The 24,024-nt window shown below is 39.1% G+C and overlaps 1 protein-coding gene across 15 annotated transcripts in view; it reads left to right on the forward strand.

The window, feature by feature from the left end:
- Window positions 1-24,024, forward strand: part of EML5 (EMAP like 5) — a 100,750-nt gene that overhangs the window by 69,500 nt on the left and 7,226 nt on the right. For 3 of the 15 annotated variants that reach the window (XM_081171909.1, XM_081171919.1, XM_081171920.1), the window contains 15 exons: window positions 660-786; window positions 2,131-2,145; window positions 9,227-9,305; window positions 9,732-9,861; window positions 9,989-10,087; window positions 12,167-12,187; window positions 13,740-13,913; window positions 14,030-14,238; window positions 16,086-16,243; window positions 17,166-17,280; window positions 18,544-18,732; window positions 18,950-19,122; window positions 20,677-20,839; window positions 22,707-22,810; window positions 23,065-23,218. In XM_081171909.1, the coding sequence (XP_081028035.1) occupies window positions 660-786; window positions 2,131-2,145; window positions 9,227-9,305; window positions 9,732-9,861; window positions 9,989-10,087; window positions 12,167-12,187; window positions 13,740-13,913; window positions 14,030-14,238; window positions 16,086-16,243; window positions 17,166-17,280; window positions 18,544-18,732; window positions 18,950-19,122; window positions 20,677-20,839; window positions 22,707-22,810; window positions 23,065-23,218 (1,910 nt within the window). Of the gene's footprint in view, window positions 1-659; window positions 787-2,068; window positions 2,146-9,175; window positions 9,307-9,731; window positions 9,862-9,988; window positions 10,088-12,166; window positions 12,188-13,739; window positions 13,914-14,029; window positions 14,239-16,085; window positions 16,244-17,165; window positions 17,281-18,543; window positions 18,733-18,949; window positions 19,123-20,676; window positions 20,840-22,706; window positions 22,811-23,064; window positions 23,263-24,024 lie in introns of those variants that run through there. The other 12 variants (XM_081171918.1, XM_081171914.1, XM_081171916.1 and 9 more) reach the window with 12 other exon arrangements.

A 24,024-nucleotide genomic window follows, 5' to 3' on the forward strand; every position in this document is an offset into this window, starting at 1 on the left:
TTTATGTTATGTTGGCTGGGATCCAAATATCCATTAACAGAGCTGTGCTCATGGAAGTGGGGGAGGCAAATTTCTGATTTCTTGTGCCCACTAGAAATCTACACTCCTACACCCCAGTAGTGTAGGACATTGTGTAGGTGCTGCATGCAGTGAAGAAACTGGCAAAAATTCTACCAGCAGGAACTTTCACAGTATTGCAGCTACTTCTGCAAACACTCAGTGCCAGGTGGCATCCCGTTTTGCCACCTGAGGCAAAATGGGAATGTACCATTCCCTGACCTCTCGCCATGCCCCCCCTCCACTGTTGCCAGGTGCCCCCCTCTTGCCAAACTCGACAAGAACCAGAGCATTCCTCAAGGTGTTTCTGCTTGTCTTCTGTACCCTGGGTGGGTGGAGGAGGTGATGGGGGACATTCTGCTGGAAGAGGAAGCAGTGGGGCAGGTGGGTGCTTCACCCTGCCTCATCAGTGGGCAGGCTCTGCAAAGTGCTTTCCCATGAACTGAAGTACTCCTTCAACTTACTGAAGGGCTGGTCTTGATCCTATCTACTGTTGTTTGTTGTCTCTGGTGCACTTATATACAAATAGAATAAATTAATTAATAAATAATTCACCTACTTCTAAGTTCCAATAGTTCTTGTGGTTATAAATATTTTACTAGGATATGACAGTGATGTCACAAGAGAAAATGAAATTAATTACACCATCAAAGCCTTATCAACCAACATCAGACCTATGTTTGGAATCAAGCCTCATCTGCAGCTAAAAGAGCCTTCAGTTGATGAAAGGTAACTTGGGGAGGAAATGTGAAATTTTATGGCATACTGTAATAGATAGAATTTTAAGGGGCATGTGTGTGTAAAAGGGGCTGAGATTTTTTTTCTATTTGGTTTTGAACCATTGTGCTTGAATATTGGATAGTATTTCCATTTAACTTTTCACGGACTAAGAATGTTGGCCAAGAGTAAAAGATTTTCACATGTAGTAGTAAATAACACACATACACTGCTGCTGAACACCAGTAGTAGCAAACAAATAGTCAGTGATAGCTTTGATCCTCTGTTGTTGGGGCAAGGGTGCATGGAATAATACTTCCTCACTGCCACCACCATCAGGTGAGCAGTGCTATTAAAGCTGACAGCACTAACACTCATGCAGTGCTAGATGTACTCCCTCCTCCCCGCTATACTGTGATCTTGTGTAAATGCAGGCAACAGTTAACATGTGCAAATTCAATGTTCATTGTTTAAATAATGCAAATTAAAAGCACGGAAGGAGGATAACTTAAAAACTCTTTTGTGCAGGGTTTTACCTATGCGGGAAGAGCTTTTAAGCTCTCAGACTTGCTTACTGAGCTCTCGGAGGCTCTTGCGAAATCTTGGACAACCCTGCAAATTTTGCAAGAGCCTCCCCAAGCCCGGTAAGTTCCCTGCCTTGCTGGGCAAAGAACGCTAAGACCCATTTGGGTGCACTGGCTTTGGGAGGTAATATTGCTCATGCAGGGGCAGTTCAAAGAAGCTGGCTCAAATATATCCAGTTTTGTGTATATGTGCCTTCCCCGGAATGTAATCCTTGATCCGAGTTACCTGTATACCAGAACTGCAGCCAGGCAGCCAGGCACTGAGATATTTGAAGATTTGAAAGGATGGAATTTTTGAGACGTAGGTAGGGTTAAACAATAATTTTAATAATTGCCAAATAATTTTCGAAGTGTACGCAAGAGGCATCTTCAGTCCTTGCATCTAAGTGGGCATGTTTAATTCTGCAGCTTTAAATATTTGTGGGCAAATTTTCACTTAACATTTTGAACTGTGGTTGAACTGAAGCAAACATGCATGCCAGATCCATCTTTTGGAAAACAGTCAGAAGTGACATCCCGGAAAAGAATATTCCTCTGCTTACAAATATTTTACAGAGACATGCACTGAATTTTACACACAAATGCCTTTAGACTTGATGCATTTACTGTATTTCGTTCTTGGGTATTAATGCCTAAATACGAAATGTGAGTTTAGAATCGGCTAACAAATATTTGGTCCATTGAATTAATTTCAGTTTTCTTTATCCTAGATTTCTGATATATATTGTTCATATTTTAATATTCCTGCTTAATTTTTATGCTTCCTGTGAAGGCAAGGGGTTGTAAGGTAAGATCTTACTTACATATATAAAACATTCACTATAAAGTATATTTTATCTGATTTGGAAAATTATAACCTACAGAAGCGTCAAGTAATACATATATAGATAAAATCCTAGGGAATACAATGATGCAATGAATATACCATATTCTTCTGTCTATAAGACTCTTCCATGTATAAGACACCCCCTATTTGGGGGGACTCAGATTTAAGAAAATGTATCTGTGTAGAAGACGCCCCCTAATTTTTGACATTATTTTTTAGGGGAAAAACCTAGTCTTATACATGGAAAAATACGGTACTTCCTTTTTGCTATTGGAAAGTTTCTAGAGCAATCAAATGAGGCTGATAAAAAACAGAAAAGATGCATTCTTCTGATGGCAGTTTTTGTGTCCATGAATCTACATACCTTATACATCTTCTGTGTGCCATAAAGGGTATAGCTTCTAGCTCAGCACCAGACAGGAAACTTGTCATAAGCAGTGTCTATAAGCAATGTCTATTAGTTTCAGCATTCTGGAGTTGACTCTTCTTTCCTTCATTCTTTTTCAATTGCTAGCTTCAGTGTCTAAGGGGCTGATTCTAGAGCCAAACTAGATGTTAAATGTATGATATATCTTTAACCTTTTTTAAAAAAATAAGTGTGCATGTGCAATCTGCATTAGGATATTGGCACAGAAGGAAGGTGGTTAATTACTCCCCCTTGCCTGTTTCTGGAAAATCACATCACTCTCTCCAACTGATACTGACTTTAATCAAGAATCTGCCGTAGGTGCCTATTGCAGTTTCTGTGTAGAGCAAATAGAAATTTGTAGAGTATTGTGATTTTCATCACAAAAGCAGCAAAGGAACAATGACAATTTATTGATAAAAGCTGGTATCTTAAAAAAAATAATCTTGAGGAATTACATGTTCAGATTTCACCGATAGCCTATATGAGTTTGCATATATTTGATTTTTTTTCAGTCTCCAAATACAGTGTTGTGATTTATACCTAAGCATAAACAACAAAGCAGGACAATTCTTTTCAAGTCATATATCTGTTCTGTGTATTTCGGAATTTGTATGAGTTGTTTGAAAAGGATTTATAAAATAATAATATAATACAGAGGGGGAAATAGACTCAGGACCAGGTCATCAAAATTACTCATACAAGAGTTACATTATTATGAGTTGTATTCAAAGTAGTGATAAGGAGGCTGTTCCGTCAGTGCAAGCATTTCTGCTTACCTGATGGGACTATGTCTCTTCTCCTCCCTGTATGTGCTGTTCTGCTGATCCTCCAGAATTGGTTCTGGGGAAGTTGGGGGGGGTGGAGAAGGGGGGGAAAGCCTCATTGCACTAGTGAGCATCATTGCAGTGTTTTCCACTACTGCTGTGATTTATTTGAATATGGCCCAATGTGTACAAGCCGTTCCTGCTAATGCTTGTGATATAAATGGCAACAGTATGCTAAGGTCTTTGTTGTAAAACTTTGATTTATTTCCCTGTCGTGTCTTGGTAAATACAGTGGTACCTCGGGTTACATACGCTTCAGGTTACATACGCTTCAGGTTACACACTCCACTAAGCCAGAAATAGTGCTTCAGGTTAAGAACTTTGCTTCAGGATAAGAACAGAAATCGGGCTCCGGTGGCGCGGCAGCAGCAGGAGGCCCCATTAGCTAAAGTGGTGCTTCAGGTTAAGAACAGTTTCAGGTTAAGTACGGACCTCCGGAACAAATTAAGTACTTAACCCGAGGTACCAATGTAAATACTTATTTAGAGGATTATCACACACCTCCTGCCCCACTCACTTTCTTGGCCACTACTTCTTCCGTTCCCCCTTGCCAGTGTCATTCTGAATGCAGTTCTGCTTCTCCCAGTTTCAACCTAAGAGCCTTGAACCCGGCATGTGGCTCTGGACTGCCTTTGTTGGATAGTGCTGAGTCTGGTGCAAGTGCAGCTCTGCTTTCCCTTTTTCTAGCCTCCGAAACCTCGGGGGAGGAGTGATTGTATCCTGTGAGTCTTGGGTACAGTTTTCTGCTTGGGTTTTCGCCTGGGGTACTTGCAATTAGCTATATAGGAGTGAAAAAATTACAAAGCTGCCTCATTGTTAACAGGTGAAGACTTATGAAAAAGTAATGAGAATTTGATAGGAGAATTAGTGACTAGTGTAATGATTAGAGGAGCAACCCAAGCATACCCACAATAATTTGATCCAGAAACTTGGTAAGCAGGCAGAAGCATGAAAAAATGAGTTTTCCAAACCATCCTTTTCTGTACCAAAAAGCTATATGAGCAAATATTTTCTGTCTTATTTGCAATTATATTGCCTTTGTTTAATGAAACCTGTGGAATATCAAGTTAGACATCATTTTCCTGAAAGCTTGTAAAAGTTCTTCTCCTGCATCACTGTTCTATTGTGCGGTGTTGGAGCATGCTTGATGAGCCTTCTTTGCCAAATAGAGGAACTTGAGTAAATAGTTAGCAACTTACTCTTTTGTGCCCCAAAAGAGGTAATATACTCCTTCTTATTTTCCTTACACTGTGGACTTTTCCTCTCCCAATACTCCTTCACTTTCCTATTCCTTTTCTTTATGCTGCCAAACTACTCCTCTCTTGCAAATCATGTCTCAACGTTTTTTTTAAATCCCTCTCCATCTTATACCTGTAAATATTACCTTTGTAAACAAAAAAACACAACCACAAAATAAAATCTCTTACACTTGGATATTGCCAGAGGATCAGTTCAACACAATTCTACATAATATCTTTTCTGCTATAAAATAATTTTAGATGCTTGGTTTTCTTATCTTAAAACACACTTTTCACCAATTCATCATTATACCAAACTGGAATAAGTAATCATTCTCTCTTCCTTCTGCTGCTGAAAAGAGGTTCCAGGTAATGCTTTTACTTTGCTAATGTCTTTTTCATATTTCAGCACCATCTTCCATTTCCACGCAAAGCTGTCTTGTCATTTTGGTGTCCCTAATACACATATACATGTTCCTACCAGCCTTCAACATCTTGCTGTCATGCTACTTTCTGTACATATATAGAACTCTGAAAATGTAAACACTTCTATTCACCTTGACCCTCATTAAATTTGCTAAATTTAACAATATTTTAAAAATACTTAACATAAAATAAAGTAGAATTACAAGTTCAAGAAAATATTAAGGACATTTTCATATGATATGCTTCCATAGAAATTTCTATGAATCTAGTTAATTTATTATTTTGTTTATTAGCACATTCATATCCCAGCTCAAGATGGAGTGCATGGTTATTCCCACCTATTTTAATTTCACAGCATAACATATTTAGAGAGAAGCCTTATTTAGTAGCTGGCTAAGCAAAAACCTGCTGGAAGTTCTCTTTGCCTATAGGTTTGTTACCTATTTAGCACTACGCTCTTCAAAGAGATATTAGTACTATTTCCTTCATGTACTGAGGTATCTGTTAGGACCTGTTTACTTCATCATCTGCTGCTTTTCAGAATCTCACTCACTGCTTTGGTGAATCTTCTGCTTTTCTGTTCTCTTACATTGTCTTTCTGTGTCTACCTCACTGACATGGGCGCTTATTTCTGTCCCGAAGCTGTTATTTCTCCTGTCACAGAGCACAGTTTTCAGATGCAGTTTTGACTTCTTCATTTAAACCATGTGCAGCTGCTACCTTAAAATGACATCAGAATGATAGATGTCACTATTATTTTCAGGTTCAGTGGCAAATCTTGAGTCTGCTGTGAGGAATAATTGGTAACTTGTTTCATTGTCATCTATGCTTCCCAAACTAATAGAGTATGTTTAAAGGTGTAGGATGAGGGCTGTACTACCTCAGTATGGAAGTGGGAGGATTGCATGCTTGGGATTACCACATGCCCTCACCAGCGCTTGAATCAGCTCTTAGCAAATGAAGTGTAACTGTATGCATAAATCCAATATATTACGTGGAAGTGGAACCACCTTAAAAACCTTGGGGAAGGAAATAATGGTAAATTTGGGACCCCTTTCCCTTCCTTAGTATGAGGCTGTATCATTTACTTGGCTGAAACTGAGGACTCAGCTACACGGGTCAATTATAACGTTATATGTGCATTATAAAAATGTGGCACCAGATGGTGCTGTAGAGCTGAAATCCAAAGTGAATGGTAAATTGCATTGGGAGCTTTTATAGCGGTCTTTTTTTCATAGTTCTTTAAAATATCTATGTAGATCCATCCTTATATCTATCCACGTGGGTTATTGTTGGCATAGGGGTGTCATATTTGTGTCATTGCCCAAACAAAGCTTTGGGCCTAATGCAACTCTATGCCAGAATGACAGTTGCTGTTAACTACGGTTACCATACATCCAGATTTCTCCAGAGATGCCCAGGATTCCAAAGGTGATTTTTTTTTTTTAATTTTGAAAAATGTCCAGTTTTGGGGGGGGGGCACACTGAGGGAGCAGCCGAGCAGTCTGTCTGTCAGTCTGATGGGCATCTGGCTGGCTGAGCAGACCCCACTTCTCCTTGCAAAGTTAAGAGCCGTGTTGGGCCTCCCGTCTTCTTCTTCTCCTCCCCTCAGTGACCTCTGGGCCCAGGCCTGGCTGGAGGCCCTGCCACTGCAGAGCCACTCACCGGAGGAGGAAGCTGTGGGACGAGGAGCCTCCCTCACAGGTCTCCTCCCTCCTCCTGCTGCTGCTGTTCCGGGAGCACAACGTATAAGCAGCCCCTTTTCTTGCTCCCCTTCCCCACAGTGACCACAGTTGTTCCTCTCCCCCCCTCCAAAGCAGATAAGCAGTCCCAGCAGATGCCCCGTCAACCCGAGGCAAGTCCAATGCACCCCTGCCCCACAACCTTCTTTCTGAAAAAACATAGTTTAATAAAGCCCTCTCAAAGCAAGAGCTATGAATCTTGAGTCTAAAAAGTATACTCTTTTCAGATGATAGCTTATTTAAGATTGCATAGTTACTGGAAGTGTGCCTCAACTGAACACAGTAGGGCATACTTCCATAAACATTCACTTTTTATAGTTTGTGAGGGGTTACTGATTTTCTTGTTCAATAAGGTTACCTTGATATCAGTTCTGCAGTATCCAAATAAAACATGTGTTTGTACCTGCAGCCTCATTTATGTAACTTTAGATTTAGTATCATTTTAGAAATGTTTTAATTATGTGAATTGGTTCATCTAGTTTCTTAGAATTCTAGTACACTTTAGAGAACAAATCTACAGCTAGCCATAACAGGAGGGGTTGCCATATGGTTATGCAGTTTTGGAGGCTTAACTCTTATTTACTTCCACTACCATTCCTAAGTATTGAAGGAAGAAGGGGGGTGGGAATCAATTTAAGTATAGGAATTACTAGCTTGTACTTTATACCAACCCTGAGCACAGGAAAGGTACTTATTTTGGAAACTGATTTCATTTCACAAACTTAGCTGACATTACTTATTCTGCTGTGGCTTCCACAACATTGTGCTTTTTAGCCCTCTGTTATATACAGTATGTTCACTGCCTGTGCCATGTCATCATATCATTTATGTTTAGCAGGGATCAGAGTGGTCTCCAAGATCTCTGCTCCATTATCAGGAGCCTAGTAATAGTAATAGTATACAAATCCCCATCCTTTCACTCAAGCCCATGCCTTGTCCTCTGAGTCCAGCCCCCTCCATATTGCTCTACCCCATACACTGCCATCAGTCTCAGAAGTAGTGCAGTAAGACTGGAGATCTTTATCAGTGGTCTGTGTTACATCACCAACCTGCGCTTGTCAAATTGTCTTCATTCTTTGCTTTTGTCATTAAAGTAATGGAAAGTGCATGTAATGCAATGTTTTAAAATTTTATGGTACTGAACATTAAAGTGTGTATTATAAAATACAATCATGATTTTCTGGTTGGGCCCTTGATGCCTTTGGGTGGCTGGGGCACAAATATTATTTATTTATTTATTTCATGTTGCATATACACCATACATTTAAAGCACATTTAAAACAAAGAATATTGGGAACTATTTTTTTTTAATAGGTGCTGGAAACTATACCTCTGTGAGGGATAAATTACAGTTCCTAGGATTCTTTGTGGTTTGCCAAGTGCTTTAAATGTATTATGAATGTATGGTGTGCATGCATACAATAAAAACTGTACTGACCAGATAGTAGAACAGCAATGAGGGGATTAGGAACAGAGGAGCTATGAATGCTATAAAGCAACAGAAAGCTAATAACTGCTAATAATAATAATAATAATAATAATGATAATAATAATAATAATAATAATAATTTATTATTTATACCCCACCCATCTGGCTGGGCTTCCTCAGTCACTCTGAGCGGCTTCCAACAAAATATTAAAATACAGTAATGCATCAAACATAAAATACAGTAATGAATCAAACATTAAAAGCTTCCATAAACAGGACTGCCTTCAGAAAAGATAGCTTTGCTGTGAACAAGTGTAGGAAACAAACCAGTTTTGGCTTAGCATTTCATGTGAATCTCATGGTTTGTGTTCTTGCACAATACAAGGAGACGGATGGGTGTGTTCTTAAGAGCCATGACTTGTAAGATCATGTATTCCATCATGTGTGCACTGCGCCATTGGATTATTACTTTCCACATGGTGGAAATATACAACATTGATCAAAAGAAGTAATAAAATATACATAATAAAACAACTGTTTATAAAATGGTCCCTATGGTACAAGCACAGCCTTGTTTTTAAGCACGTGTCTGTCTGGTGGCCATTGGTGACCAGGAATTGCACACCCAAGAGTGAATGGAATCCCATGCAGGTGAGTAACTGAGCTGGTCGAAGAGGGATGAAGCACTCTGTTGACTTCACTGTACCCAACATAGTAACGAAGGGACAGCTAGAGGAGGGTAGCCTCTTCCTCCTCAATTAGTATAGAAATAAACCTCTCTGTCCCTTCTCTGCCAGCCCCCAGCAGACTGGTATCATTTCTTTGTAGGGTAATAACTCTCAGGGTTTGTTTATAAGGCTGTCCTAGCAAAGTATCTTACAGCTTTCTCTACCCAGGCGACAGTTCAGAAGATGCTGTTTTAGTACTGAATGGGTGACAGACAACCTTTTCTTATTCACAGTTCTTTGTTTCAGACCACCAGTTAGTAGGGCATTGCCTCAGCCTGAAAAACTTCAGACAAATAACGTTGGCAAAAAAAAGAGACCTATAGAGGTAAGAAAACTTATTCTTATTAACATTCTCATTTAAACTTCATTATAACAAACTATATGGGGTGTAATAGAAATTTAATTAAACAGCTTCTGTAAACAAATGCCTTGTGGTCAAACAGGCAGAATAAGTGATGATTTATTCTGCATCTGTTTAAAGGGATCTTTCAATAGCCCATACAGACTGGCAGAATAAAACGGGAATTTGGGGGCAAACTTGTGGGCTGGTCAATACTGCAAGCAGAATATTCCCTGTTTACCCCAATATATACGTGGTGAGTTATAGGATTTTTCTTGATGCTTTGGAACACTATTAAAAGGAAAAAAATAAATTCATTAAACAGCTTGTACAGTGGTGTTCCAAGATGAAATCATGAAATAGCTTTTATTCACAAGGAAGCTTGTGGTGATCATAAATCTGTTTTCTTAGGATCTAGTGCTGGAGCTGGTGTTTGGCTATCGTGGTAAAGATGGCAGGAACAATGTGCACTATTTGAATGATGGTGCTGATATAATTTATCACACTGCATCTGTTGGAATTCTGTACAATGTGGCAACAGGTAGGAAACATATACAGTAGATTCCATCTGGCGTTGATACAGTGTTTTTATTTTCTCTCTCTTTTTCTTTTCCCCTCATAGATGTGATATTTGTACTTTAAATAATATACCGTATTTGTCTCTGTAGGCTCTCAGTCTTTTTACCAGGAACATAATGATGATATTTTGTGCCTCACTATAAATCAGCACCCCAAGTTTATCAACCTTGTGGCAACTGGCCAAGTAGGTATGTTTGTATTTTTTAAAAAAGAAATTAATATATATGCATGAACAGTTAGTCATGTGAATTCATAGATAGAAGAAAGCATTTGCTTATGCTGCTTCTGTTTGTATGAATGTTACTCAGTTACCTGTGCCAATTATATTTTTTTCTTGTAACACTGAAAATTATTTTTAAAACACATTGATGCTTAAGGATGCTAATGCTATATTTTATTGCAGATTTATCAAAATGATTTTTTAAAGCTATTGAGCCCCATTTAATCACAAAACATTTTCTTTTTTGATTCCACACCTGCCACAATGTACACTATCATGTCCAGCATACACAACACAGAGCAAAATGCCCATTGCTGTGAGATGGATGAAGGAATGCAGGGACCCCCTAGGGGTGCAAAGCAGGTCTGAGTGCTTTGCAGATAGATGCATTGTGTACAAACTCCACAATATCTTCTGCGAAGACTGAGAAGCTATAGCAGTGTAGGTTGTACCTTCACATCAATACTGAGCCCATGTAGGCTAGTAAACAATCCGGCAAACTCTGCCACCCTAGGATACCTTGGTCCTCTGTAACATCCTGCCAAGTGCTAAGGGCTGGATTTTTTTGTTTTTTTCTACCATGCACCCAGTGCAGCTATGTGATAAAGTATTGCCTGTTACAGCATTATATTGTTTTCAATAGACATTGATGATCATTCACTTATTTAGGAGAAACGAAGAGGAAAATATACAGTACACTTTTGAAGCAGAGATAATATAAAAAGATTGAGCTTTCAAAATATGTAACAAAATCAAAATCAAAAGTGCACTAATTGAAAAGCAGTGATCATAAACAATCCAGCGCACAGTAATCAGAACAAATTGTCAAATGGGTTGATTAAAGTTGTGCAGGGATGAAAGTGGTCCGTTTTGTACAAAAACCATTGCCAAAAGCTAATCATATAATTTAGGGTAGGAAAGTATTTCTGCAATTTGATTTAAAATGATGCTAAATATGTACCAGAACACAAGGTATTTAGCCAGAACAGATGGAATTTTGAACTGCAGTCTGGAAGATTCTCAGATCCAAACATGATATGGTTTAAATGACAAGTTTAAGGTAGATGGCATGATCCAAAAATTGATTCTGAGAGTAGGTGCACCAGTGTATGCACAGAATTCCCTATACTTCTCATTCGAGAGAGGGAGGCTTCTTTAAAAGAATGTACAAATAGGTCTGCTCCTTTCATTTAAATGAGTGTTGAACCTGCATCCTTGAGATCTCCTTCTGCATTCAAGAACACGTATAGAATCTGTGCTATGAACTTAATATCACAGAAAATATGTTAAGAGTGGCAATTATGACAGTGGTCATTGCTAGATCTATTACGTTTTTGGATGTTGATACTTTTTACAAACACATTGAGTTGGTTATGACCTAACAAAACATGGATTGGAGGATCAGGAATGTGCTGTGGACTTGTATTCTTCCTCCCCATGTCTCCGCAGGCTCAGGTTTGATTACTTACGTCCTGTTTAGCACAAAAAATTTGCCATCATGTCTGAACAAAAAACTGTCCTTACCAATTCTGGATTAGAGGGCAAATGTAAACCACCATTCTGCAAACTGTGACCTATTTTAAATAAGAAATTACTAACTGAATCTTAATGCAGAAGGGGAGAGAGGGATAAGGAAAAGAAAGTAGATGAGTCCAAGGCTCACTCGTGTAATGTGAAACCATGGCATTACACATAGTCCTCTGCTATTTTTTCACAACTGCTGAAAGAAAGATTATTTTAAACCATCTCTAACCAAACAGTTTTGCTCTCCATGCAACTGAGAATTCAACATCACTCAAGTTTGTTTAATTTCTAACTAAACATTGTTCAAGGAAAGGCATCTCCATGCCACTCTGTATATTCTGTTAGTGGAAGCAATAACAACTAACTATATATGGACAGTAAGTTCCCGTTTAATATTCCTGCCACAGGGTTCATATTGTTAGACAACAATTCTGAAACCAAAGCTTGTACTTTATACCACATATATTTTAGTTATCATTTTCATTCTGGTTGTAATTATTTTTCTGCTGCTTTTCCATTACAGGAGACACAGCAGATATGTCAGGTAAGGGAAACTAAATTTTAACACCTTCAGGTATAACTAGGTTCTTTGACATTACGCACAGTACTGTAGGTAGGTTAACTGAATATATTTCCATGATATCAAATGCTACAACATTAGCACTAAACACAAAATTCAACAAGATATAAATATGCAAGATTTCCTTTAGATGAAGTCAAAGAATAATTTTAACACATTCTAAAGTTTGTTGTATTATACCCACCACAACCACCCCAGTGTTTTGATAAGTGATAAAACATTTTATAACCTATTTTCTTATTTATATAACTTTTAGTTAATTCAGTTTCTGGAAAATCATTGGGGCTGACAACAAATGTTTCTGTTATAAATATTATTTTGTTTAGCTATTCACTCAAGAGGCCTTGGTGACTGAGTTAATAAAGAAATCATCTTTCTCATTTACTGTATTGTCATGCAGTTTTTACCAGCCATCCAGAATGCTTATCAGTGCTATCAAATCCATTTTGTGAAATATCATTATGTTCCTTTGAAAGTCATAGTCTCAGCTGTGATCTTGTTTAGTTGTTTTCATCTTGCATGAATAGGTAGTCATGTTACATAGTTGTGTATCAAACAGCTGACAGAAAAGGATAATGCACATGCTTGCCTATGTAGAGCAGTTGTTGTTGTTTCTGAACTCTTATCTATGTGATTCCCTTGATTATAATGTCTTGTGCCACTTGTGTAGCCTATAGTGCACAATCAGATATTATGTCTTAGCATAGTATGGTCCTCCTAGGACATGTGATGAGGATAGAAGCCCAGCCTTTTAGATTTCCACTGTGGTCCTTGTTGACCATTGTCACATTCCAAAACAGTATTGAGCACATTTCAGAACTGGCAGAGTGTGGCCTGGGATTGTGTAGTGCTGAAAAATGCACTGGAAAACATATTTCCCTCATATATTTCAGTCTTCTATAGACTCTTACCACCCATGAATGCCCCTGTACCATATATAGATATCTTTACTTTATTGCACAGATGACTTGTTGGGTTCCCACCTGGCATTCATACAATGCATTACAAGCAATGTATTACAATGTATTACAAATTCAAGCAATGTATTACAATGTATTACAAATTAGATTAACAGTACAGGCCTCACTCTGTCTTCTTGGAAGTAAGTCCTATTGAATTCTGTGGGGCTTACTCTCTAGTAAGTGCACTTAGGATTGCAGTCTAAATTGTAAACTTGTAAACTGCAGTCTGTATTCATGCTTTGTTCCCTTGTCATTAAACAAATGTAAGGGTGTGTATAACTTTATATAGATAATTTAAAATTCAGTTTTTTGTTCTTGTGTTAAGGGGGAACTGAATGAGACTTAAGAAGAAGGTTCTGCTGTTAGATGTATCTTTTCTAGATTTGGGTAATACTTTCCCAAATGAGCACTTTTTGCAGTGTTGGCTTCAGAAAGCAAGATTATAATTTCAGGTTTTGTTCTTTTAACTAAAGTTAGTTGAATTATTTAAGTGTTACAAATCCTATAAGCTTTAACCAACAAAATAATTTACTGATCTTCTTATATTTGTACAGCTACAGCACCTTGTATTCACGTATGGGATGCAATGAATAAGCAGACATTGTCTGTGTTGCGATGCTACCATTCAAAAGGCGTTTGTTCAGTCAGTTTTAGTGCCACTGGCAAGCTTCTTCTGTCTGTAGGGCTGGATCCTGAACATACCATTACCATTTGGAAATGGCAGGAAGGTAGGAAGGTATTTTGTTTGTCTAAAACACATTTATCTTGTTCATTAATCACTACTTGTTGGTACAATACAATTGTGTATATGTGACTTTAAATTACAATTAATTCTTCCTATTAGGTGCCAAAATCGCTAGTAGAGCTGGTCATAATCAGCGTATTTTTGTAGCAGAATTCAGGCCTGACTCCGACACACAATTTGTTTCAGTAGGAGTAAAACATGTGAGGTTCTGGACACTTGCTGGAAGAGCACTTCTAAGTAAAAAAGGACAAACAAGTTCAATAGAAGATGCACGAATGCAGACTATGCTGTCTGTAGCATTTGGAGCTGTAAGTAAATAAACATACTCTTTACTGCAGTTACTCTTTTTACTGTTGATGTTTCCATGTTTTCATTAAACTATGACTGCCTTTAGTACTTTAAAGACTAAGCAGCTCAAACATAAGTTGCATTATAGATTTTGGAAGCCGTTGAATAGTATTTAAACACTTCGCCTTCCAATGCAGATACTTTGTATATTTAGAAAAACTGATTTATTTAGAAAAATATTTTTTAAAATGTTTGAGGGTATTGAGGAAGGTTCTAGTAGTGATTCAGACTTCTCTGATAAAGACTAGTTCTGGAGCGAATGTTTTATGAGCAGTTACCAATATTGTGCTGCATCCATAATTCACTAGAATCTGATTGAAACCTCGGTTGAGTACCAGATCTGAACATTTTTTCCACTAAACTCAGAACATTATTTATTTATTTGTTTGTTTGTTTCTTTGTTTATTAAATGATGTTTGAATCTTGCCAGATTGGTCTAAGGCAGTTTTAAATGCAGATACAATAAAATCTAATCAGAACCAACATAAAACTCACATAAAAAACAGAATAATTGCGTGTTAAGGTAAAAGGTAATTGTGTGTTAAGATCCCCAGGAGCTTCCCAATAAATAAAGACACAATTGACACGGAATTTAGTTTTCAGGTTATTGGCATAATTTTGGCCACAACTTTATTGATTACAGATAGTGAGGGGTTTGTTTAGGCATTGGTTCCCGACTAGCTGCATCTGACCACAGCAGGGCAGCACTGATGACTGGGCCCCACCATATTGTCAGTACAGGTAAATATCGTGGGGGAGCATTGGTCCAGAATCAGACTCAAGCTCACCCCAAATGCTCCCAGGCACTCTTGTGTGGCCCTACCCCCCGAAAGGGGTCAACAAAAACATACCAAGTCTCTGGATTCCTTTAATGGAATACCTTTGCGCATTGGAGGGGACAGGTGCTCCAACCCCCCCTCCAGACCACCTTGAACCAATGCCTAACTGCCAAACCTTACAAAGTTGTGATAATTTGCTACACGGCAGGCAAAGCCCAAATGACACAAGCCAATCAGCCAAATGGGGAAATTCCTACCGGGCCCCTGTCCCAAAACAGACGACACATGACGGCATAGCAAGGTCATAGCAAGACCCTAAATATAGGGAGGGTGGGCAGGTGATCCGGTGCACAAAGTGAAAAGAGGAAGCTTTACGCAACATACAGTGGTATATAAAGGTCCCTCGGTTAATACACAAAATTCCCCGTTGGAAAGATTTGCCCAGCAACCAAGGGACCACCAGTCAGGGTTGTTGTGGCTATCCAATCGCTCCCACCCACACAAGCAATGAGGTCAGTCCTGATGATCTCACCACACTCTTCTGAGGAGGACTCGATTTACGAGAAAGTCTCCAATATCATTAGAAAGCCACTAAAGTGCAACAGAACAGGACAGACTTCTCCTGACACCTAAAAAAATGTTAAGAAGGTGCAAGGCAAACCTTTATGGGGAGGGAGTTCCATATTGATACTACCAGAGAAAATGACATTTTAACTGGCTTTGAGAACGGTAAAACCTGGACAAGGGCCATCGAGGACAGTCTTAATTGGCAGGCAAGTTCATATGGGAGAAGGTAGTGCTTTGATTCCAGGCCATTAAAGTATTGAAACCGTAAAACCAATATTTTGAACTGAAAACATAAATCATTTTTCTGAAGATATTTTGAACTGGTATAAAATGCTTGTAGCAGTTAGCCACAGTTAGTACTCTGTCCACTGTGCTCTGCACCACCTGTAGTTTCATTATAAATATATGCATTTTCCCCTTTTGAAATCATGTGATGAACACATTCCCTCCCTCCTTTTCAGAATAATTTGACGTTTACAGGTACAATCAGTGGAGATGTGTGTGTTTGGAAAGAACATATATTGAATCGAATTGTAGGCAAAGCTCACAATGGGCCTATATTTGCAATGTACACAACACTACGAGATGGCTTAATTGTAACAGGAGGCAAGGAGAGGCCGTGAGTCTGGTTTTCTTACAGATACATTTTACAAATATATTAATGAATGCCTAAATGTGTTGAAGTAAATTACACTGCGGTAGTTCTACTTTTAAGTATATACAATTCATTATTTGTACATAAGTAAATTGACAGCCTAAACCTATTTATCTCTATTAGCTCTAGCAGAGCAAGTAGTGGCTTTTACTGACACAGCAACCATGGCAACTCTTGTTAAATGTTAGAAAAATTCCCTACCTAATTATTTACAATGAGTAAAACAGGAAACTGAATTCAATGATTTCACCTGTTTCCCACTAGTATTGCATGGTTTGCTGCTAGACTCAATCTTCTTTAGTTTAATACTAATAAGCCTTTCAGAAAAATAATCATTTCAAAGTGAGTGACTGACTTTAAGAAATAATCTTGTATTCTTTATGTTTTCCTATATTCTTACTGCAACAAAATGTATTATAAAGTAAGGAGTATCCTCAGTCATTTTCTCTTACATAGGAAAGAGTTAAGCATGTACTAGATTATGTCTAAGATTAGGGGAATGAATACCCAAGTCAAGGAAGTGAAAAGTTGAGCAGTCACGCTCTCACTGGCTAGCATATTAGCCTTAACTACAATGTGACATGAAATAGTTAAAATAACAGAAGCTTCTACAAAATAGTAAACATAGTTGCTTCACAACTATGACAAATGTGGAAATCTAAAAATTACATACTCTTAAGTAAGCTAAAACCATTGCAAAATAGTTTGTGGATAGCAAAACTGACATAATATTGTATATTTTAAAATAGCGGTTTTAATTATTCATTTGTGAATCTCAACTGTGATATCCATTGAATGAATGGAATATGGGATTTGAACACATGCATTTTACACTGAGTGATTTTATCTTTTCTTTCTATAATGTTTCTTTCTTTATTTTCACTAGATCAAAAGAAGGTGGAGCAGTTAAACTATGGGATCAGGAGCTAAGGCGGTGTCGTGCCTTCAGATTAGAGACAGGACAGATAATTGACTGTGTTCGCTCTGTGTGCAGAGGCAAAGTAAGTGCTGGTCTCCTTAAAGAGATGACAACATCTATCATGTTGGTTCATATTGGTTTTAGATCATCTTTGCTTATTTGTCAGCAACCTATCTTTTCTGTTTGTTTCTAAGCATCACAGCATGTATACTCTCAATCTTAGCTGTTAAAATTCTATTCAAATATTAGATAAGAAGAGCCTGTTAGACAAAAGGCTTATGTAGTCCAGTGTTCTGACTGTGGGGGTAGCATATAGCCATCAGGAGTAATAGCTACTCCATGTAACGACTCCATGAATTTTGTCTAATCCCCATTTAAAGCCATTCAGATTGGTGACCTTCACAACATGTTGAGGAAGCATATCCGCATGTTGGCATTTTTGGTATTTAGTGTTTTTGTTGTACCTTTCACTGCTGTTTCTTGACTTGGGCAATACTCTAGCAATATTGAGATCCTCTCTGCTGCATGAAAGTACTGAGGACGGGAGAGAAAGAAAAGAGGAACAGCGAGAGCAGAAAAGTGGCAGTTTTCACAACAGGAGAGGTTTGAGCAAAGAGGGGATGGAGGAACACTGAAAGAGAAAAAGTGGTGGTTTAAAGCAATGTGAGAGATCTAATTAGATTGGAAAGGGAGCAACACTGAGGGTTATCTTTTTGTTCTTTAAGTTTTAACAAGCAGAAAGAACGACTGTGTCTACAACACAGAAGCACAAGCTAGCACCAAAAAGCTAACATGGGTACAGCACAGTCTTTCCCAATTTCCTTCTTGCTCTACTCAAATCTTTCCCAATGTTTAAAATGAGAGTGTGTGTGCAAAGGGAGGTGGGCTGCAAAATAGAAGAGAGAAGGAGGAGGCATGGAAATGGAGATGGTCTGTGTGCAAGGGACACTTGAAAAAAGGTGGGAGAAGGGAGATAAGGAGGTAGAGGTGAAAACCAGGCAGTGCAAAGGGGTGTGAAAAACAAGGAGGGAGGAAGAGGCATGGAAATGAGTATGAAGGTGAAAAAAGGAGTACAAGAGGCTTCAGAAATAGGACTGGAAAGGTGAAAAGGGAGCTTAGTAGTTGCAAGGGAAGCTCATGGTTAACATGGGGGAAATAGTAGGAGGTTGGCAATCAGAGTGAGCAAGGATCCTGCCCCCCTAGTATTTAATACTTTCATGATTTCAACAATTCCTTTAGTGAAAATATGTTCATGACTTCTAAGTTACTATGCATAGATTCATGTTACCCCTCATCAACAGATGCTATTTTTAAAATAGTTTTCATTAACTGAACATTGTTCCAGGGGAAAATTCTTGTTGGGACAAAGAATGCAGAAATAATAGAAGTTGGAGAGAAAAATGCAGCATGTAACATTCTAATTAATGGCCACATGGATGGGCCTATCTGGGGACTAGCAACACACCCTTCTCGTGATGTTTTCCTTTCTGCTGCAGAAGATGGGACAGTCAGACTCTGGGATATTGCTGATAAAGTAGGTATAAAAATTACAGTAAGACTATATACCGTAATTGTTTAGAAAAATAAATCCGCTGAGAAAACTTGTACATATTTTCTTTTAAATGTATTTCCAGGAATTAAGTAAACGTAAGAGCTAAAAATAAATCATGACATATTCTTGCTATGCTATATTCATTGTACATAAATGGAAACATTTAATTGTGCTTCCTTTTAAAACCCAATTCTCACAGAAGATGGTGAACAAAGTAAATTTGGGCCACGCAGCACGCACTGTGTCTTATAGTCCAGAGGGCGACATGGTGGCTATTGGCATGAAAAATGGAGAATTTATTATCTTGTTAGTGAACTCTCTGAAAATATGGGGGAAGAAAAGGGACAGAAGATCAGCCATTCAGGACATCAGGTGAGATATCATGTTCCCTTACCTGCTGTGGTTCTGGATTCTCTAAAAATTATATCCGCATCTTGTTGGGTATGGTGGATGTGCATGCATGAGGATGCAGCATTAAGAACATAGGAGTATCCCTGCTAGATTAGACCAAAGTCCCATTTATGCCAGCAATCACTCCCCACAGTGGCCAACCAGGTACATATGGGACGTCCACAAGGACATGAATGCAACAGCAAGAAGACATGAATGTGACAACACTCTGTCCAATCATGTCCCCAGCAAATAACTATTAATCTCAGGGTCATGGGTCATTCCTGTATTGCAGGTGGTTGCACTATATGACTTTTATGGTCCCTTCCAATTCTATGATTCTATGATACTGGAAGTTCACAACCCACAACCATCATGATCTAGTTATTGATAGCCTTATCCTCCATGAATTTGTCTAAACTCCTTTTTAAGGCCATCCAAACTGGTGCCAATCACAACAACTTGTGGGAGTGAATTCATAGCTTAATTATGTACTGTGTGCACACTACTGCCTGTCACCATTTTTTTTAAGGGAACAGAGTGATTTAGGCCCCTTTAAGACACACAACCAGTAGCAGCCAGTGGGGTGGGGTGGGTCTGCGTTGCTGACCTGGCTTCCCGATGCTGCACATCTCTGCCAGTCAATATGAGGGGGAGGGGCAAGGCAGCAGGGAACTTGGCACAGTGTAAGTGGCAGGAGCCTTGGATTGGCTCTGCCGCTTCATGCCCACTGCACTGAGCTCCCCACTGCTTTGCCACTCCCCCTCATGGTAATCGGCAGCGACGGGTGCAAAGCCAGCTCAGCAATGCTGTGCTGTGCTGCTAACCACTGGGTGCATGTGCAAGCCAGAAAGAGATTTTTTAAAAATATATATATGCAGATTTTGCAAAGCCCTAGTGAAACCCCAAGGTTTTCAAGAACATAAATTACTGACAGTTTCAGTGGTGGTATTTGTGGAGTCCATACTTGAGGTGCTGTTTAACTAAGGTTTATTCAGAGTAGACTCACTGAAATTAATGAACATGACTAAATGAGTAAACATGTAGTTGAATACCATCCTATGTACAGATGAACAGAGAGCTAGACAGGAATAGCATAACATGTAGATAAAAGGATGCTATTTGACGTGGAGAAAATGTTTGAAATGGAATAAAACCATTTTGTGGCAGAGAAAATCGTTAAGAAATGACCAAGTTTGATTTGGAGAGGTTCAGTTAGTGATTAAAGGGGGGGGGGAAATACTCCACTTGATATATACTATGAAAAAGGCATGATCTAATGACATTGTTACTTAGAAGTAAATCTCACTGTGTTCAGTGAGGCTTCCTCCAAGATAAATGTATGTAGAACTGCAGCATTGAAATGTCTTTTATTTCATATTTATATAGCATATACTTTAAACCTTTGCTCCATTTTATACCACAATCATTTTACAAAATATCTGGCATAAAAAGTAAATGAAAAAAATAATATTTTGAGATTTGTTTAATGCAATGTCATCAGCAAGAACTCATTTAACCTGTTTATCTACATAGGTTCAGTCCAGATTCTCATTATTTAGCAGTGGGTTCCAGTGAAAATGCAGTGGATTTTTATGACCTGACATTGGGGCCTACTCTTAACCGAGCTAGCTACTGCAAAGACATTCCTAGTTTTGTAATTCAAATGGATTTTTCAGCAGATAGCTGTTATCTTCAGGTAAATATAACTGGGAGCTTTTTTAAAAATTAAACTTGTTTCATAAACATTCCCTTTTAAACTGGGGGCGATTGCTTTTGTTTGTTACTATGGTATGTATTTTTGTGTTTTTATATTGCAAACTTCCCTGTGATCTTTGGATGAAGGGCAGTACAGTGGTACCTCGGGTTACATACGCTTCAGGTTACATACGCTTCAGGTTACAAACTCCGCTAACCCAGAAATATTACCTTGGGTTAAGAACTTTGCTTCAGGATGAGAACAGAAATCGTGCTCCGGCGGTGAGGCAGCAGCGGGAGGCCCCATTAGGTAAAGTGGTGCTTCAGGTTAAGAACAGTTTCAGGTTAAGAACGGACTTCCGGAACGAATTAAGTATTTAACCCGAGGTACCACTGTATAAATACAGTGGTGCCCTGCAAGACGAATGCCTCGCAAGATGGAAAACCCGTTAGACGAAAGGGTTTTCCGTTTTTGAGCTGCTTCGCAAGACGATTTTCCCTATGGGCTTGCTTTGCAAGACGAAAACGTCTTGCAAGTGTTCTGATTTTTTTTCCGCTCCCCCCCTTTTTCTAAGCCGCTAAGCCGCTAATAGCCTTTTAGCCGCTAATCCGCTAAGCCTTTAATAGCCGTAATAGCCTTTTAGCCGCTAATCCGCTAAGCCTTTAATAGCCGCTAATAGCCTTTTAGCCGCTAATCCGCTAAGCCTTTAATAGCCGCTAATAGCCTTTTAGCCGCTAATCCGCTAAGCATTTAATAGCCGCTAATAGCCTTTTAGCCACTAATCCGCTAAGCCTTTAATAGCCCCTAAGCCTTTAATAGCTGCTAAACCGCTAATAGCGCTAAGCCGCTAATAGGGTTGCTTCGCAAGACGAAAAAACCGCTAGACGAAGAGGCTCGCGGAACGGATTAATTTCGTCTTGCGAGGCACCACTGTATTTAATTAATGATAATAATAACAACTATTTCCAGTATCTTACTCTGTTTATCATCTCTCACATGCAAGTAGAAATACATCTTGGAACCGATGGTTAGTTTATGTCCAGGAATTAAAAACTCCTATTTGTTTCATGTGTTACACAGGCTCAGACATAACAAAGAGCACATTGGGAAGGCGCAGTGCTGCAAATGGGCTTGCAACATAGAAGCGCAGTTAAGCAAAGTTTCTGTTTGTGAGCACCAGTGCCTCATGTGTCTACCAGGCCACCAGGATCTGTGTACAGTGGTACCTCGGGTTAAGAACTTAATTCGTTCTGGAGGTCTGTTCTGAACCTGAAACTGTTCTTAACCTGAAGCACTACTTTAGCTAATGGGGTCTCCTGCCACTGCCGCGCCGCTGCTGTGTGATTTCTGTTCTCACCCTGAAGCAAAATTCTTAACCCGAGTTACTATTTCTGGGTTAGCGGAGTCTGTAACCTGAAGCGAGTGTAACCTGAGGTACCACTGTAATTTGTGAACCCTTTTTCAAGCCATTATTATCATGCCAATAGCCAGCACCCACATTTGCAACCTCCATGCAAAGGTGCTGATTCTCATGAATGGTGCCACTGTCTGAAGCAGTTTAAAGACGATTCAGCTTTTGTGTTGTGTTGTAGAAATGCACTACTTTTTATATTCCTAGAATATTTTGTTAAGTATTGTTACCATGACAAGACTCAAGCGAAAACCAAATCCGAATAAGAATAGGATGATTGACAGGATAGCATAGGACCAGGTACATACACCAACAGTTTTACTGTTGATTTTGAAAATTATATTGATTAGTATCTCTTGATATGTTGACCTATTTGTTCCTTAGCAGAAACGTATTTCAAGACAAAAATATCTTCAGAATATCTGCAACTGTATCACTCTATACTAATTCTTATAGGTCTCTACTGGGTCTTACAAAAGGCAAGTTTATGAAGTGCCTTCAGGAAAACAGCTCCTGGATCAAACTGTGATTGATAGAATAACATGGGCCAGTTGGACCAGGTAAATCCAGACATACTGAAGCTTTCTTAAAATATGCCACATCATTTCCTGCCGAAATTTATGCAATTCCTGTTTTATGGCTGTATAAGTAGTTTTTCTGACGCTATTTGTGCTGTGACGTAATTGCTGTGCACCATCCTGTACTCTTAATAGAATAAATGATCTATGTAAACACTTTAAATAAGTAAATAAAAATACATCAATCCTCAAAATGTATTTCTTTAAATGGCTCCATTTCCTACCTTTTGCTTCAGCATTTTAGGAGATGAAGTTGTTGGAATCTGGTCCAGGCATGCTGAGAAAGCCGATGTAAATTGTGCCTGTGTTTCTCACTCGGGAATCAGCCTTGTAACAGGCGATGACTTTGGCATGGTCAAGCTGTTCGACTTCCCTTGTCCAGAAAAATTTGTAAGAACCTTTTGATTGAAGATTATGAGAGCTCCTTTACTAAGGTGAACCACTGTAAAATTGGAGAAGGAAAATTGCAGGATATTTTTCTTTACCACCTAGTTTTCTTCAACAGGACCTCTGGAGTCCTTTGAAGATGGAAAATGAAAGATACAAGTATCATTGCTTGCTTGGTGGTTTGAGTCAATGGGACAGTCCTGACTCCATTCATACAACTTGCCACTAACCTGTTGCAAGTAGCTGTTGTGTGCCCAGGTGCTGCAACTCTGCCAACCTGACCCAGTACAGAAACCAGTCAAGACTCAAGGCCACAACTTTATTGATTCCAGATGTAAGAGGTCTGACATGGCCATTGGCTAATTTGGCAGGTAGTTTTCCTGGCCGTCAGAGAGCCATTTTGGTTCCCCGCCATCTGATATTCCCCCAGCAGAGGCAGCCCCTCATCGGGAAACATTGGGCAAGGTAGTGCTGGCCTGCAGTGCTGTCCCACCTTCTAAGATGTAAGCAGACTTGCATGCGCAGGTGCTGTCTGCAACAAGTAGCAGTTGCAGCCCTTTGTGGACAGTTGAGTAGCAGACTGGACTCAGCCTAGCCCCAGAGTGCTGTTTCCCAGTGGAGGAGCACAACACTGAGAGAACAAATAAGAGAATGCATGTGCAACTGCTGTATCACTGTTCTGCAGTTCTCTACATAGAAACAGAAGTGTAGTTCAGCAGCTGGATCAGTGCAAACTTCAAATTGATCCAGCTGCTGAATCACACTTTTGTTTCTAAAGGATCAGGAGAGATTGGGATAGTGTGGCAGTA

This window comes from Podarcis bocagei, assembly GCF_964188305.1.
Source record: "Podarcis bocagei genome assembly, chromosome: 1".
Classification (NCBI taxonomy): domain Eukaryota; kingdom Metazoa; phylum Chordata; class Lepidosauria; order Squamata; family Lacertidae; genus Podarcis; species Podarcis bocagei.